General features: G+C 42.9%; 1 protein-coding gene across 1 annotated transcript in view; it reads right to left on the bottom strand.

The window, feature by feature from the left end:
* Window positions 1–15,549: 15,549 nt before the first annotated feature.
* CACNG6 (calcium voltage-gated channel auxiliary subunit gamma 6) overlaps window positions 15,550–18,175 on the bottom strand; it is a 58,001-nt gene continuing 55,375 nt past the window's right edge. Inside the window, exons 3-4 of the mRNA XM_070727437.1 lie at window positions 16,391–16,528; window positions 15,550–15,788 (exon numbers count right to left, since the gene is read on the bottom strand). Coding sequence (XP_070583538.1) covers window positions 15,550–15,788; window positions 16,391–16,528 — 377 coding nt within the window. The remainder of the gene's footprint in view (window positions 15,789–16,390; window positions 16,529–18,175) is intronic.

The following is an 18,175-nucleotide window of genomic DNA, read 5'->3' as shown; positions in this document are numbered from 1 at the left end:
GGAAGTGGCCTTGCAAGTTATCTAGTCCAGGGTTTCCCAACCTTGGCAACTTGAAGATATTTGGACTTCAACTCCCAGAATTCCCCAGCCAGCGAACGCTGGCTGGGGAATTCTGGGAGTTGAAGTCCAGATATCTTCAAATTGCCAAGGTTGGGAAACACTGATCTAGTCCAACCTCCTATTGAAGCAGGAGACCCTATACTGGTGGTGGCTAACCTTTTTGTCATCATATGACAGTGCGTGCCGGCACCCATAATGCAATGTATCGCCCTGCCCCCTATGCATGTGCACATGAACCCCCCCGCTCCCTCTGCCCTATGTGCTTGTGCACATGGACGCCCCTGACCTCCATTTTGGGCCTTATAGGACTCCGTGCAGCTTCCTGGGCCCAAAAATGGGCCGTGGGGGGTCACTGATCCTCCCAGTTCACATTTTGGCTTAGTAGATTTCCCTGCAGCCACCTGGGACCAAAAATGACACTGTTTCCCTGCACATGGGTGTGTGATCCCTGCGCCAGTAGTGGTTTGCACCTGGTACGGCTGGGACTGGGATCCCGGTAGCGGAAATTGAGATGCGCACATGTCTCCATGCCCCTAATGTGCATTCCCATGGGCCCACACATTTGGTTTCTGCGCAAATGCAGCAAGCGAAATCTTGCACGACACTCGCACATGAGATTTCACCTATTTTGGGTGTTTTTTTCCTGCACATGATCACTAGCAAAGAAATCGGGAAAAATCTTGTGCATGAGAATGTCCTTGCATGAGATTTCTCTTGCTGCGCATGCGCAGAAACCAAATCTTGAGTCAACAGGCACATGCGCCCGCCAGATACACAAGTGTCTTCAATGGTCCTGGAGAGCATACCGGTAGCGGCCGGTAAGTGCAACCCTCATCTGTCCTGCACATGTACGCATTACCCCATGCATGCACTCACATCTCATGCAGGTGCTTGAGCCTCACGCGTGCACTCTCCATGCCTCCTGAAAATCAGCTGACTAGTGGAAGGCACATGCGCAGTGGAACTCAGCTGGGTGATGGCTCGTGTGCCCTCATAGAGGGCTCTGCGTGCCAGCTGTGGCACACGTGCCCTAGGTTTACCATCGCAGCCCTATACCATATGTGAAAAGTGGCTGATAGCCTTCAGTGAAGGGGCACCCATTAATAATAATAATAATAATAATTTATTGGATTTGTATGCCACCCCTCTCCGCAGACTCAGGGCGGCTAACAACAACAATAAACACAACATGTACAATCCAATAATAAAAAACAACCAAAAACCCCTATTATAAAACCAAACATACACACAAACATACCATGCATAACTTGTAATGGCCTAGGGGGAAGAGCTATCTCAACTCCCCCATGCCTGGCGGTATAAATGAGTCTTGAGTAGTTTACGAAAGACAGGGAGGGTGGGGGCAGTTCTAATCTCCGGGGGGAGTTGGTTCCAGAGGGCCGGGACCGCCACAAATAAGGCTCTTTCCCTGGGGCCCACCAAACGACATTGTTTAGTTGACGGGACCTGGAGAAGGCCAACTCTGTGGGACCTTATCGGTCACTGGGATTCGTGCGGCAGCAGGCGGTTCCGGAGGTAATCTGGTCCAATGCCATGTAGGGCTTTAAAGGTCATGACCAACACTTTGAATTGTGACCAGAAACTGATCGGCAGCCAATGCAAGCCATGGAGTGTTGAAGAAACGTGGGCGAATCTTGGAAGCCCCACGATGGCTCTCGCGGCTTCGTTCTGCACGATCTGAAGTTTCCAAACACTTTTCAGAGGTAGCCCCATGTAGAGAGCGTTGCAGTAGTCAAACCTCGAAGTGATGAGGGCATGAGTGACTGTGAGCAATGACTCCCGGTCCAAATAGGGCTGCAACTGGTGCACCAGGCTTCTGAAGACAAACAGTTCCATTGATTGACTGTTCTCACTGTCAGACATTTTCTCCTTATGTCTAGGTTGAATATCCCCTTGATCGGTTTTCATCCATCGTTTCTTTCAGGTGCTTTGGAAAATAGGTTGAACACCCCACCCCCACCCCCCCGAGCCCCTTAGATACTTGAACAACGCTATATCGTCCTTGGTTTTTCTCTTTACTAGACCAGCTATGTCCAGTTCCTGCATCTGCTTTAGCCATTTCAAATATTTTAGTCTCCAGGCCCCTAATCATTTTTGTTACTCTGCTTTGTACATTTTCCAAAGCTTCTACATCTTTTTATTTTTAAAATAATGTGACCCAAACTGGATGCAGTATTCCAGGGGTTGTCTTACTGCCGCTGTATTTTTGAACATTCACTCAATGAATGGTGGTAAGTGAAGGATTACCTGTACATTTCCCCCCGCCGCACAAGGTTTCTTTTAAAATAGAAGCCACCCACAGCCTAAAATGAATGGTTGATGGTAAAGGACAACCTGGCACTAGATTTTCATGGCTGCTGGTGGGAAAGAAAATTATAGTATCCTGAAAATTATGCCTTGGAAGTCTTAAAATTTTTTTCTGACGGTTTGGGTTTGAAGAAAAGGTGGGTTTTTTTTTTAAAGGAACTCTTTCTTTATTAATAAATTGTTATTGGGATAGAGTTGAAAAGACAGGTAGAAGGCAGAGGTGGAAGGCTGAATACCAATCTTTCACCCTGCTTTAAGAAGAACCCTCTAAGAAGAGATTGGACAACCATTCATCTAAAATGCTTGTCCTGAAATTTAGTGATTTGGGGGGCTGAAATTCATTCTATTTTTTTCTTAACTCGAACAAAAGTACATATTTCGCATTAGCCAGGAAATGGAATTACTCCCTGGAACAGATGTAATTAGGCCTCAGGAACACTAGAGGGCACTGCAGGATAAAAAGCAGTATTCCACCCCTCCCCCCACCCCTTATTTGGGAAGAATTTATCCCTCCTGGGTCTTTCTACCTTGGAAAAGACCAGCTTTCAGAACATCTGTAAAACAGGGTACAAATAGGTGAGATTTTCCTGCATTGTGGAGAGACTGAATTTCTAGCATTTGTACCAAGTATGTAACCGTACCTGGTAAAAGAATAGCCGGGGGAGAGAACATAGCTCTTTTCAAGAATCATTTCCCTCAAACATACAGTGGTAGCTCTAGTTAAGAACGCCTCTGCTTAAAACTTTTCTATATAAGAACTAGGTGTTCAAGATTTTTTTGCCTTGTCTTAAGAACCATTTTCTACTTAAGAACCCGAGCCTGGAAAAATTTCCCAGGAAATTTGAGAGCGGCACAAAGGCCCGGCCAGTTTCCTGCCATTCCCCTTTAATCCCAGCCATCTTGGGCTTTCCTGGGCTGCCAGAGGAGCCTTTCGGTGGCGCTTAAGGAGGCTTTGGCAGTCCAGAGTGAATGAAGCATTTTCCTTTCTCTGGCTGCTTGGACAGGGAATAAACCTCTGCCAGCGCCCATAGAAAAGAAATGCTTCCTTCGCTCTGGGCAGCCGAGGAGTCACCACAGTGAAGGAAAGATGCCGGCTACAAAGCGAGCGAGAGAAGAGGGGAGCCCTTCAGCATGGGAAGGAAGAGGAAGCAGGTAGCAGCAGCAGCAGCCGCCAGTGTATGGGAGGCAGTGTATAGGAGGCAGCCTCCTGCCAGGTGTACTGTATTCGAGGTGTGTGCTCCTCGCCGCCTGAGAGTTGCACTCATTATTTGCTTTTACATTGATTCCTATGGAAAAAGTTGCTTCTTCTTAAGAACATTTCTACTTAAGAACCTGGTCATGGAACGAATTAAGTTCTTAAGTAGAGGTACCGCTCTATTTATTTAGACCAGAATATCTCCGAGACCACCTCCTGCCGCACGAATCCCAGCGACCGATTAGGTCCCACAGAGTGGGCCTTCTCCGGGTCCCGTCAACTAAACAATGTCGGTTGGCGGGCCCCAGGGGAAGAGCCTTCTCTGTGGCGGCACCGGCCCTCTGGAACCAACTCCCCCCGGAGATTAGAACTGCCCCTACTCTTCCTGCCTTCCGTAAACTCCTTAAAACCCACCTTTGCCGTCAGGCATGGGGGAACTGAAACATCTCCCCCTGGGCACGTTTAATTTATGCATGGTATGTCTGTGTGTGTGTCTGTTAGCATATGGGGTTTTTAAATATTTAAATATTTTAAATTTGTCTGATTGCTTATGATTTGTTTCTACATGCTGTGAGACGCCCCGAGTCTTCGGAGAGGGGCGGCATACAAATCTAAGTAATAAATAAATAAAATAAATAAATAAATAAATATTGTGAGTTTTGATCTTGGCTTGGAAGAGTCAGGAAATTGAAGAAGGCAAAACAATAAACACAATGGACCAAAAGAGCCCAGGAGGATTCTTGATCCTAGGTTATGTTGGCCCAGTGAAGGGCTACAAAATTTTACTACCACACTGTGAGCGTGACTTAAGCAGGACGCCCTGCATTTTCTTTCAACATCTTTCAGTGCAAATTGGCTATTCTGGAGTGGAGTTCCATTTTCACTACCCCACTGCGTTCCCCCCCCATCCGGGCAGTAGCCCGCCCCTGTGTTGGCCCCAATTTAGTGCTGGAAGATGTTGAGTCAGCATGTGAAGATTTGAGATTCATTGCCTTATGCCCATAACTCCCATTTATTTACAATTTTAGCATCCTCTGAATCCTTCCACTTATAGCTTTAACTATAAGAGTAAAGTTGAGAAGGGAAAGAAGAATAGAATAGGAATAGAATAGAAATAGAATAGAATAGAATAGAAACATAGAAACATAGAAGATTTATGACAGCAAAAGACCTCCTGGTCCATCTAGTCTGCCTTTATACTATTTCCTGTATTTTATCTTAGGATGGATATATGTTTATCCCAGGCATGTTTAAATTCAGTTACTGTGGGTTTACCAACCACGTCTGCTGTAAGTTTGTTGCAAGCATCTGCTACTCTTTCAGTAAAATAGTATTTTCTCATGTTGCTTCTGATCTTTCCCCCAACTAACCTCAGATTGTATCCCCCTTGTTCTTGTGTTCACTTTCCCATTAAAAACACTTCCCTCCTGAACCTTATATTTAAATGTTTAAATCATGTCTCCCCTTTCCCTTCTGTCCTATATAGACTATACAGATTAAGTTCATTAAGTCTTTCCTGATAAGTTTTAAGTTTAAGACCTTCCACCATTTTTGTAGCCCATCTTTGGACCCGTTCAGTTTTATCAATATCTTTTTGTAGGCAAGGTCTCCAGAACTGAACACAGGATTCCAAATGTGGTCTCACCAAGGATCACAATCTCCCTCTTATAGAATTAGAATTCTTTATTGGCCAAGAGTGATTGGACACACAAGGAATTTGTCTTTGGTGTGTATGCTCTCAGTGTACATAAAAGAGAACATATATTTGTGAAATATACATATACAAGAGTTGTTGAGTTCTGTAGAGTTGTGTTGTAGGGCCTCCTCATCCTACCAGGTTGCTTATCCTTTGATGAGACAATGTTAAAATTGCCAACCTGCGTGCAGATTTTTTGCAAACTGCCAAAATGTGGAAGCATTGAAAATGGCTATAAATGCAGTCCTGTTGTTGAGCAGTTCACATGTGGTCATACCCCCAAAAGAGGTTGCTAAGCAACCAGTTGTAAGTTGAGGACTCTCTGTAAGAGCCTTGGTGGTGCAGTGGTTAGAGTGCAGAACTGCAAGCTACTTCTGCCAATCACCAGCTGCCAGCAATTTGGCAGATCGAATCTCAGCAGGCTCCAGGTTGACCCAGTCTTCCATCCTTCCAAGGTGGATAAAAAAATGAGGACCCAGATTGTTGGGGGCAGTATGCTTACTGTCTGTAAACCGCTGAGAGGGGGTTGTAAAGCACTATGAAGCCGTATAAGTCTAAACGCTATTGCTATTGTATTTCCTGATTCTGCCTATATCAATCGAGCTGACGGGAAAAAAATGAACAAATATTAAATATTAAAATTTAAATATATAAATACATTAAACTATGTCTTAGGTTCAATGAACATACTACAGTGGTACATCTACCTAAGAACGCCCCTACTTATGAACTTTTATAGATAAGAACTAGGTGTTCAAGATTTTTTTGCCTCTTCTCAAGAACCATTTTCCACTTTATTTATTTATTTATTATTTAGATTTGTATGCCGCCCCTCTCCGCAGACTCGGGGCGGCTCACAGCACGACACAACAATTCATAACAAATCCAAATATAATTTAAAATATTTAAAAAGAACCCCATTTTGCTAACAAACATACACACAAACAAACATACCATACATAAATTGTACATGCCCGGGGGAGGTGTTTCAGTTCCCCCATGCCTGACGACAAAGGTGGGTTTTAAGGAGTTTACGGAAGGCAGGGAGAGTAGGGGCAGTTCTAATCTCTGGGGGGAGTTGGTTCCAGAGGGTCGGGGCTGCCACAGAGAAGGCTCTTCCCCTGGGGCCCGCCAACCGACATTGTTTAGTTGACGGGACCCGGAGAAGGCCCACTCTGTGGGACCTAATCGGTCGTTGGAATTCGTGCAGCAGAAGGCGGTCTCAGAGATATTCTGGTCCAGTGCCATGAAGGGCTTTAAAGGTCATAACCAACACTTTGAATTGTGACCGGAAATTGATCGGCAGCCAATGCAGACTGTGGAGTGATGGTGAAACATGGGCATACCTAGGTAAGCCCATGACCGCTCTCGCAGCTGCATTCTGCACGATCTGAAGTTTCCGAATACTTTTCAAAGGTAGCCCCATGTAGAGAGCATTACAGTAGTCGAACCTCGAGGTGATGAGGGCATGAGTGACTGTGAGCAATGAGTCCCGGTCCAGATAGGGCCGCAACTGGTGCACCAGGCGAACTTGGGCAAACGCCCCCCTCGCCACAGCTGAAAGATGGTTCTCTAATGTGAGCTGTGGATCGAGGAGGACGCCCAAGTTGCGGACCCTCTCCGAGGGGGTCAATGATTCCCCCCCCCAGGGTAATGGACGGACAGATGGGATTGTCCTTGGGAGGCAAAACCCACAGCCACTCCGTCTTATCCGGGTTGACTTTGAGTCTGTTGACACCCATCCAGGCCCCAACAGCCTCCAGACACCGGCACATCACTTCCACTGCTTCGTTGACTGGACATGGGGTGGAGATGTAAAGCTGGGTATCATCAGCGTACTGATGATACCTCACCCCAAACCTGAGCCTCCAAAACTGACCAGAAAAGGCAGGGAGAAGTCTCCGTGGGGCCTCTCTAGGAATCTCCTGAGAGGAAACAGGGCTGAAAAGGGCAGGGAGGAACCTCCGTGGGGCCTCTCTAGGAATCTCCTGAGAGGAAACAGGGCCAGAAAAGGTAGGGAGAAGCCTCCATGGGGCCACTCTAGGAATCTCCTGAGAGGAAACAGGGCTGGAAAAGGCAGCGAGAAACCTCCGTGGGGCCCCTCTAGGAATCTCCTGGGAGGAAACAGGGCCTCCCCCTTCCCTGTGGTTTTCCCAATCACACGCATTATATGCTTTTACATTGATTGCTATGGGAAAAATTCCTTCTTCTTACAAACTTTTCTACTTAAGAACCTGGTCACGAAACGAATTAAGTTTGTACGTAGAGGTACCACTGTATATGGATGCACTCTGTTATTACTCATACACACTCTGTATCATAGGTATGTTTGTGTGTTTATCTGCATCAGGTGGTAGTTAAAGTAAAGACAGTTCACGAGAGCAATGTTTGTAGTTAAATACAACATTAGTCAGAGCTGATTCTGAATGCGGGAGGCTGACTTTCTGTTATGTAAAATGCAGACAGTATATTGATGTATGTTGGCATGTACCTCATTCTGCATTCTGACTGAGGCCTGTCCCACGTGTTAATGGTCCTTCTCCTTCCTCCCTTGCAATAATCTCTCTATTATCGCCTGGGGTTTCTGAGGCTTCTTCCATCCAGATGTTCAGGCTGAATGGGTAAAAGGGAGGAGTGTTTCTCTGCCTGTGACGTCACTCTATCTGCAGTGGTTCGGCATTCACATTCTAGTCACCCACCACTAGATCTACAGAGAGGCAGCTGGGCTTCCTTCTGTCTTCTTTCATTTCCCTGGGTTGGGGGGGGGGAGGATGTGCAGAACCCCTTAAAGATTTATTTTATTTTTATTTAGTTAGTTATTTTGTCCAATACACAATGAGAGTTTTAGTGGGTATATATATATATATGTATGTATGTATGTATCTATGTGTGTGTGTATATGTGTGTGTGTATATGTGTGTGTGTGTATATATATATATATATATGTAGATTGTTCTGAGTTCGGGTTTTGCCCTGTGTAATGTTTTGCATGTCTATGCGACGTTTCGGTGAAATCACATTCACCATCTTCAGGCTGGAGTTCCAATCTCTGTGTTGTTGTAAATGGAATATATATATATATATATATACATACACATATATATATTATATGTCAAATGTACATACACACACACACATACACACACACACACACACACACAAGGTAAAATACATAATGAAGGTTATAGAGGATATACTCATAGTAAAATATATCTATGAAAGAATAGAAAAGAAGATATACATATCAATGAAAGAATAGAAGAAGAGATATAGGAATAGAAGAGAGGAATAGGAGATATAGGAGAGCAATAGTTAATAATTTCTAATACCAAATTACTATTGCACACTGTTTTATTGTCACTGTTAGCCGCCCCGAGTCTCTGGAGAGGGGCGGCATACAAATCCAATCAAACAATCAATCAATCAATCAATCAATCAATCAATCAATCAATCAATAAACAAACAAACAAACAAACAAACAAACAAACAAACAAACAAGACAGGGGACGGAAGCCACTCTAGTGCACTTGTACTCGCCCCTTACTGACCTCTTAGGAATCTGGATAGGTCAACCGTGGATAATCCAAGGGTAAAGTGTTGGGGGTTTGGGGATGACACTATGGAGTCCGGTAATGAGTTTCACGCTTCAACAACTCGGTTACTGAAGTCATATTTTTTACAGTCAAGTTTGGAGCGGTTAATATTAAGTTTAAATCTGTTGTGTGCTCTTGTGTTGTTGTGGTTGAAGCTGAAGTAGTCGCCGACAGGCAGGACATTGCAGCATATGATCTTGTGGGCAATAATTAGATCTTGTTTAAGGCGTCTTAGTTCTAAACTTTCTAGGCCCAGGATTGTTGGAGGGATACATATCTAATTTAAAGAATTGCAAAGGTTTGTTCAATAAAAAGAGGTCTGAAAATTTGGTCCTTCTTTAACTCAAAGAATTGAAGATAAAAGGAGAAAAAAAATCAGGTACGAATGCTTGGAAGGAACCATTTTCTTTCTTTATTTCTTCCACACATACACCTTCTTTTTAATATTGTCGAAAGGATACACATTTAATTCAAACAAAGAGTATTACAGTCATCAATTGCAATCCTAAAATCTCTGGCTACATTTCTGATAAAAACTAAGTAGATGCTGTACAATTTTCTGCTCAAAGTCATGAATAAATGCAACAGCATGGGACAAATTATCCCAAGCTACAAATCCATAAACCACAAGAGAGAAAAAAATAGAAATTAAGCTGCTCACTGGATGCTTAAGTTTTCAGGTTTTCACAGTTGGTTTTAAGATGTGAATGAAAGTCTGTCCACTCTGCTTAGAGAAGTCAGACTTCAATCCTGTAGCTTTCTCGGTGGGTACCAGTACCAATCCCTATCAGATACACTTCAATTTTTCCTTCTTATTCTGCCTGAATAACCCAGATTTTCCAGCTAGTTCAGGAAAAATGTTACACGTTACCTAAAATATATGGGACAATTTAACAACCTCGTGAGCGTGGGATACAGAAACCTCTCCTCCACAGTCCTACTCCAACCCTGCTTCCCAAAGTTTGGTTTGAAATAATGGATTCTCCCTGTGCGTTGCTCTGGCCCAGCCTTAGCAGAAGAAACAGACTTGTCACAAAAACCCGCTCTTGTGAATTAATGGCATTCACCCACCAAAAATCCAAGCAAATAGTTACCGTATTTTTTGGAGTATAAGAGGCATCTTTTTCCTCCCTAAAATTGACTGAAAATTTGGGTGTGTCTTATACTCCAAATGTAGCTTTTTTTCAAAGCTTTTTTCCCCACAGCCACAACTAGATGCCAATGAACTTCCCAGCTTTTACCTTGCAGGTTCTTTCATTGTTATTCTCTGCAAAGAATGTTTTCTGAGCCGAAAGTCTTTGCTCTACTTGTTCAGAATGTTTCTTTCCAGCCCTAACCAGGTGCTAATGATGTTCCCAGCTCTTATTGGCTTGGAAGCTCTTTCATTGTTACTCTCTCCAAATAACAAGGGGATAAAATAATGTGCCGAAGCTGACAGAATAAGGATGCTAGCCAGATGAATATGTATTAAGCAGATTCTTTCCCCTATTTTCCTTTCCAAAATCTATGGTCGCCATAAGTCAAGGATTACTGTACTGGGTGGCTGATCCCATGACCTCAAAAGTCACCTGACTGAGAGGGATAAGGCTCTTGATGAAGCACATTATACTTCCTCCAAAGCAAAATGGTTACAATTTATGGCTTGTTTGATGGAGAAAATGCTATTTTAACACTCAATCTGCTAAGGATGACTTAAGGATATCTGTCTCAGGTATGAATTAAAGATGAGATGAACGAAATGTCATGAAGATCTGGCAGAAAGAACATGTTCACATCCAGATTATATCTAAGTGTGGCCTTCAGTCATGGGCTCCTACAGGTATGGTCAGGTACGCAGATCCATTAGAATTTATTTTATTTTATTTTTATTTTTTTCCCTTCTGAGTTCTTGGTATGTTTTTCCTATCGCAGTAAATGAGGTTGAATGTACATAATTTTAGAAGAGCTGTGTGTGTGTGTGTGTGCATGTATATATGTACATACACATAAAGTTTATACAGTAAATGTATATTTTTATGTGCCTGTGTATAATATGTATGTGTCGACATGGCATATATACATAGAAATTAAATAATATGTTTTGGATGTTCAGTAATAGTAAATAGATTGGGAAATTGTATTTCTTTGAGGCTAGGAGAGGCCAGTGAGTGACGTCAAATTGGCCACCTTTAAGCCAGTAACATGACTTTTAAGTCACCGTGGTCAAATGATTGTGAAGCCACTCCCACCTGGTCACATGGCTGGTGAGCCACACCCACAAAATAAGCCACGCCCCACAGTGTGGTAGTAATTTTTTTTTTTGTAGCCCTTCACTGGGGGCCTTTGATAAATTGTTAGAAAGAAACCGTCACAGAGATCCAGAATTAAACTTATCAGCTACAAAACAGCCACCGATCAATCTACCAATACATTCCCCCCCCTATTTCAATCTCCCTCTCTTCCTGATTTTTGCATGTCAAGCTGTGGTCAAACGCTCAAGGATTTGCACTAAATTAGCAGCCCTGTTTCTAATTGATTGGATGGGTTGTTCTAGTTTCACGCTGAGCACCGGCATCACTCCCAGCGTGGCGCCACACCCCCTTAACCCCATACCGTCATGGATGTGAAGCAGCTGAATCGATTCTCCTCAGCTCAGCTGCACTGCAGCTCCAATAGCAAAATTTCATTTCTGCACCACCGGCACTCCTTTGGACCCCTGCCAGTCTCCCCTCATCCCTGTTTTCTGGCTTCCTCCCTCCCTCTCTTCCTCCTCGCCAAAGCTGCCAAGCTGCCATTGTGCTCCGATGTCCTGGCATTGGGCTTCCGAGCAGCTTTACAAATAGCGACCTGCTTTTGAAAAAACAAAAACAAAATGCTTGTCGCTTTTCTGCTGCAAAAATAACTAGATGTGAAGCCAGGCTGGGGGCTGAGGCAACCATTTTGGCATTTCCTCTGCGTAGCCAGTTGGAAGAAATGCTGTTAAGCCACTGGCTTATTCTGGCTTCAAGGCGGTAGCCTTACGGCTACAACTTTAAAAAAAATCTGCGGTTCACAGACAAGATTACTGTATCTCTTAACCTGAATAAGAAGGTAGATGATTTCACATCGCTGCATCCTTAAAAAAGAGGGGGGGGAACTGTCTGTGGCCCAAGCCCCCCCCCCTGTAAGGGATTCCAGGTTAAAGGAAAAGCTGGTGGTTGCTAAGAAGCAGGACTTTGAGCTTGTCTTTTTGTGACAAGTTGTTTCTATGCTGTGCAAAACTCTGCAGTGACCAAAAGAGAGAGAGAGAGAGAGAGAGAGAGAGAGAGAGAGAGAGAGAGAGAGAGAGAGAGAGAGAGATGGGCACTGTTTACATCCCAGCATGTAATTGGAGAGGCCCAGAGCAGAACGAGAATAACTGAGGAGCCGTAAGCGATGCTGGAGGATCCTTGCCGTGGGACGCCCTGTCCTGGGGCTGAGATGCTGACAGGGAGGAATAGAAGCTGAGTTCCTTGCACCTTGTGTAAGGCCAGTTGGAGAAAACGCGCATGTAATTTTGTGCCCTGACATTTCCCCCTTCTTCTGTAATCTCACAAGACTACAGGCCTCTGCTTTCCACGCCCCCGATCTCTGGGCCTCAGCCCTAAATGACGAAGAAAAGTCTTTTTAAAAAGCTTGTTTTCATATTATATTTCACATAGATTGGTTTAAATTGTCTCGTAATGATGTGGAGATAAAACAAATAGATTCAAAACCGAGTTTTAAAAGACTGCATTATCTAAATTATTATTATTATTTATTAGATTTGTATTGGCTCACAACAACAACAAATTAATATGCGACGGGAAGTATGCAAGGATGTTAACATATTGTATTAGGTATACTGTATTAATAATATACCACCTGAACACCATCGTCATTGACAAAATTTCTGTCAGTCAATTGCAAAAGGCAGCTTTACACGGAACAGTTTCAGAGGTGGAATTCAGCCGGTCTTGACGGGATCAGGCGAGCAGGTAGCGGCGACTGCGTGTAGACCTGAAAGACTTAAGGCCATCCTATTTACCCATGTTTTTGAGGCCATGTGCATGTGTGGAAGGTGCGTGTGAGTAACGCGCATGTGTGGGTGAAATGCGCGTGCAGCTTGGGGTCATCTTGCATGCATGCGTGCGCCCTCAGCATGATTTTGCTTCTACGCATGCACAGGAAGCAAAAATGCCAAAATCTTGTGAGGGGACGCACTTGTGGGTGAGATATTGGCAATTTTTTGCACTCCTGAGCGTGAGGATCCCCTCACGAGTTTTTGCTTCTGCGCATGGGCATGAAGCAAAAAAAAAAGTGAGAAATTAGAGGAAAAAGATGACAGCGCCAATAGGAATGACACCGCAGCGGTCACACGCAAATTGTGCAAAATGGCGGCCACTACTGGAATGCAGTCTCCTACCACCCCGGTAGCGACCATCCCTGGGCTGACTGTGTGATGATATACACTGCTCAAAAAAATAAAGGGAACGCTCAAAGAACACATCCTAGATCTGAATGAACGAAATATTCTCATTGAATATCTTGTTCTGTACAAAGCCGAATGTGCACAACAGCCTGTGAAATTGATTGTCAATCAGTGTTGCTTCCTAAGTGGACAGTTTGATTTCACAGAAGTTTGATTTACTTGGAGTTATATTGTGTTAAGTGTTCCCTTTATTTAATTATTTATTTTTGAGCAGAATATAATAACAGCAAAGCCAAGCTGTTGGTCCAATGTTGTGACTGAAGTTCTTCTCACTTTTTTTGTTTTAAATTGTACCATTGCTGTTCTTCTCTTTGACCATATCTTGCAGACACCTGACCGCAGTTGTATATTCAATGGCTTCCAGTTGTGCCCCAGAATACAGCCCCAAATTAATAAAGAGTTAACATTATCCCATCAAAGAACTTCAATATATGGCAAAAAACAATATCTGAGAAAACATTCCCTGGGTAATTTTGACTAAAGTTTGATGAAATCTGGTCTAGCATTTTTTTTTTTAAAGAAAGAAATTATTTCAATGTTGAATTATTCTGTAGAATCATTTTATTGATTCTGCACCATTCGTAGCAGAGCGTGATTCACTACAAATCCATCCACTATGACGGTGTATTTCAAACAGTTGTTTAGTTTTGCAAAAAAGAGCAAAAAACAAAAAGGCACGATTTCCTGCCCCCCCCAAATAATTTTGCCACCCCTCTCCCCCATTTCCCAAATACAGCAGAGCAAAGCAGGGTAAAAGAATTGGGAATGGTCCTTCCTATCTATAAAAATAGAGGTTACTTCGGAACAAATTGAGGCAGTGAAGAGAAACATCATCCATGTGCCTTTATTTCTTATTTTAGTGTTTCTCAATCTTGGCAACGTTAAGATAGCTTTCAATTCCCAGAACTCCTCAGCCAGTATGGCTGGGGAAAAAAACTGCCTGCCTTCATCAAAGCAACTTTCCAAGACTTACTGTTGCATTCATCCCTGTCAATCCAAGGCCATATGTGGACTTTGAGGGAAATCAGCACAAAATAGCAAAGTCCAATAGAGGTTTCTTAGTGACTCATTTCTACACCGTAGTCATGGGTATTTTAAAACAGTCTGCCTCAATTTCAGCAATTTTCAGCTGGTTGGATTTCAACTCCCAGAATTCCCCAGCTCACATGACTGCCTCCAAGTGCTTTAAACTACCATCATATCAAGAAGATAAACATTGTCACCAACAGAATAGCTGTGGTTTCTAGAGCAAACAGAGGATGCTGGTTAGACACCAACATATAAATTCATGTTGTAAGTCTGTAGCTGCTTGGAACTTTCTCTCCACTTCCCTTCAGAAGTTTCTCTTAAATGCAGAAAGTTCCTGTGATAATTGATTTCCCTACATTGTCTGTGTGTGCCTTCTCTGAGCAGATACCATAATACTTAACTAGGGGAAGAAAAAAAATGAGTGAATTTTGACAATTCTGCCTGTCCATTGATTTCACTGTTGTAGATTTTGGCTAGTTAATCTGGCAGGATAATGGGTGGAAATTTATCTGAACAAAAGTCCCATGAATCATTTTCAGTTTCTCCAAATTTAAGAAGAAAGTTAAGAATTCACCTATGGTTTGGAAAGTTAGGTGGTAACTTCGGTGTCTCCCTATCTAGAGGCCATATTTTGGGGTGAATCCGTAAAATATGCAAAAAGGAAAACTTGTAAGCCAAATTGTATGATTCTTTTGTTCTTTTCATGCCGTTTCAAATTTCCAACACAAGACTTGTAATTTTTTGTTCTGGGTGGAGTTTGGCTAAGTTGGGAAATTGACATGAGGTTTTTTTTGTCTGACCTCAGTGTGAATTTAAAAGACTTTCAAGACACACATCCTCTTGTTAAGCTAAAAATAGCTATTTATAAAAACTGGGTTTTAAATACAGGCTTTTATCCTCCCTTGATTTGTTAGTGTCTCAGTTCACTAACATAGCTGTTCCTTGTTCATCAATGGAAGCCTTTTCTGGCAGACCTCCCTCCCTTGCTCCCCCACCCCAAATTAAAACAAGACAAGCACAACTGGTTCTATTTACAAGTCACAAAACAAGGAAGAAAACTGTGTCCAGAAGCTGGAGAAATAGGACAGTGGGGGTAGAATGGGGAACATTGATTCTTTCCGCCTCTGTGTGTAAAGATTGCAGGGTGAAAGTTAGAGAGACTTTGATTTTTCCTTCACCATTAGGAAGTATGGTCACTGGTGCTTCTCTTTCTGATGCAATATTCCCAAGGCTTTTTGGGCAAACCTGGGCTAGACAATAGGATGAAGCAGGCCCCCCCAAATATCAGAATTGCCCCTGCAGATACTGCACAAGCCACCGACCAGGAATACTCGTATTCCAGTGGGATGGTGTCATTGGAGGAGATCAGCCATCGGACCGATTGTCGGAAAATCTCCAAAGTCACCAACACCATCACTCCTGGAAGGGAAACAAAAGAGAAGTGTAGGAGGGCACACAAAACTGGAAAGCAGAGTTAATAAACCTGCATCATGGAAGATTTATTCAAACATATAAACAAAAATCTAGCCAAGTAATGATCAGCACTAAATTGGCACTAGATACGGGTCAATGGAATTCTTGGGGGCAGGGGGCTGGGATTTCTTGTGACAACACAAGGACTCTAAACTGATAACACATTTAATACTCCTGATTCCTTGGGCTTATAAAAGGGGGAATGTTTTTCAAATGTGGCATCTTCAAGGTATGTGGAGTTGCATATGCACCAAAGACACATCCCTTCTGTGTCCAATCACACTTGGCCAATAAAGAATTCTATTCTATTCTATTCCATTCCACTCCACTCCACTCCACTCCAATCCAATCTAATCTAATCTAATATAATCTAATATAATCTACTCTATTCCATTCCATCCCCAAAATTCCTCAGCCAGCCATTAAAATGATCAAGATTGGACATCTCTGTTTTAAGGAATATCATGGTAAACAGAACATCTCCCACCCCACACATTTCCCACCCCACATATTTCAGGACAGAAGAGAAGGTTCTGCAGAATCCATACCTGATATTATAAAGAAGCATGATGCCGGCTTCAGGAGGAACTCAACTCCTTTGCTCAGGGCCATTGTGATACAGAGGGCTCCCATGGCCATCAAGGTGATGCTGAGGAGGGACACAACGGCTGCCGTGATGTTCAGTTCTACGCAGTGTTACCAAGCAGGGGAAAAAAAGTCATTTCATTCCACCCAACATGTCACAGAGGAAAAACGGGAGCATACTGGCAGGATAACTTGGGCCCTACCTCTGACGTGGCCAGCAAGAAATCGTCAATATCTAGGCCAGTGTTTCTCAATCTTGGCAACTTTTAAAATGCAGTCACAGCCCTAAAGATTTCAATTAGCAGGACTCTGGAAGTTGAAGCCCACACATCCTAACACTGCCAAGGTTGACAAACAATGATCTAGAGTAGCTGCTTGCCTCTTTACATGTTGGCCTCCAAGTCATAATTCTTGTTAGTATGGCCACAGCCAGGCATAATTGGAGACATCAAGCTGGCGAAGGCCATTTTAGAACATTGGCATGAATATCATACGTAAATATGATGCTCAGAGCTACAATGTGAGCAATCACTGGGTATAGCATCATTAATACCAATGATAATGGAAGAGAGAAAGCAGAGGAGACCCAGGTAACATACCAGCAAATACACTCTATCCTCTATCTCTATCTTTATCTTCACCTTCATCTTTATGTTTATCATCTTTATCTTCCTGCCTGCTTATCTAATTTAACTATCAGTCTGTCTGTCTGTCTGTCTGCCCACCCATCCCCCCATCCCTCCATCCCTCCATCCATCCATCCATCCATCCATCTACCTACCTACCCTCCTTCCCTTCCTCCCTCTCTCTCCATCACCTAACTCTCTAGGTAAAAATTTCCCTTGTCTAGTTATGTCCAACTTTGTTTCTTAGGTGAGGGAGCCAGCATTGTATGGAAATGTATTTCCAGTGTCATATGACCAGCATATTTATATGCCAAGGTGAATGGGACGCTGTTACTTCCCACTGAAGTGGTACTTATTTATCTACTTGCATTTGCATGCTTACATTTAAACTGCTAGGTTGGCAGGAACTGGTGAAAGTAATGGGAGCACACTGTGTCGCACAGTGCTTGGATCTCAAGCCCAGAATATCAGCTTTCCAGCTGGCAAGCTCAACATATTGAGCCATTGCATCCCCCACCATGTATCTAGCACATCTGTACACCACCCATCTATCCATCTGTCTTTTGGGAATATAATGAAGAGCTACCGTATTTCTTCTCAGTCCTAGCAATCTTCAGTGTAATTTCAGATCTTTTGAATAGTACCCTGGGAGCATTTTTCATGATCATTTAAAGATCTTTTTTGATTGAAAGCTGCAGTTGCAGCCCTAAAGGAAAGCTACAGTGATTAATTGTTTGAGATTTTTTAAATGTATAATGACTAAAAGAATGGCCAGATTTATTGGGTGGTGGAGTTCTTAAATTTAAACTGTGAAAGGTGGCAGAAATTGATTTCAACATAATTTGTAACAGGCCTATTGAATTGTGACTGTGCCATTATCAATTCAATGTTTTCTATAGTGAGGAAAACTATTCATTTTGCATACAGCCAACCAATTCACACACAGTGACTCTGGGCAGAGGACAATATTAAAGCTCCTCAATTAAAAATTCACAATTTAATCCCCTTGCATTCTTTAAGATTACAAGGGTGTTAGTACATTTGTGCATAGAAGCACCAACAAATTTATCTTTGCAAACATTAAATACCAGTTCATTTTCTGATTAACTGTAATTATCTGGG

Source organism: Erythrolamprus reginae, chromosome Z, assembly GCF_031021105.1.
Source record: "Erythrolamprus reginae isolate rEryReg1 chromosome Z, rEryReg1.hap1, whole genome shotgun sequence".
NCBI classification, from domain to species: domain Eukaryota; kingdom Metazoa; phylum Chordata; class Lepidosauria; order Squamata; family Dipsadidae; genus Erythrolamprus; species Erythrolamprus reginae.
This window is presented reverse-complemented; position numbering and strand designations above follow the sequence as displayed.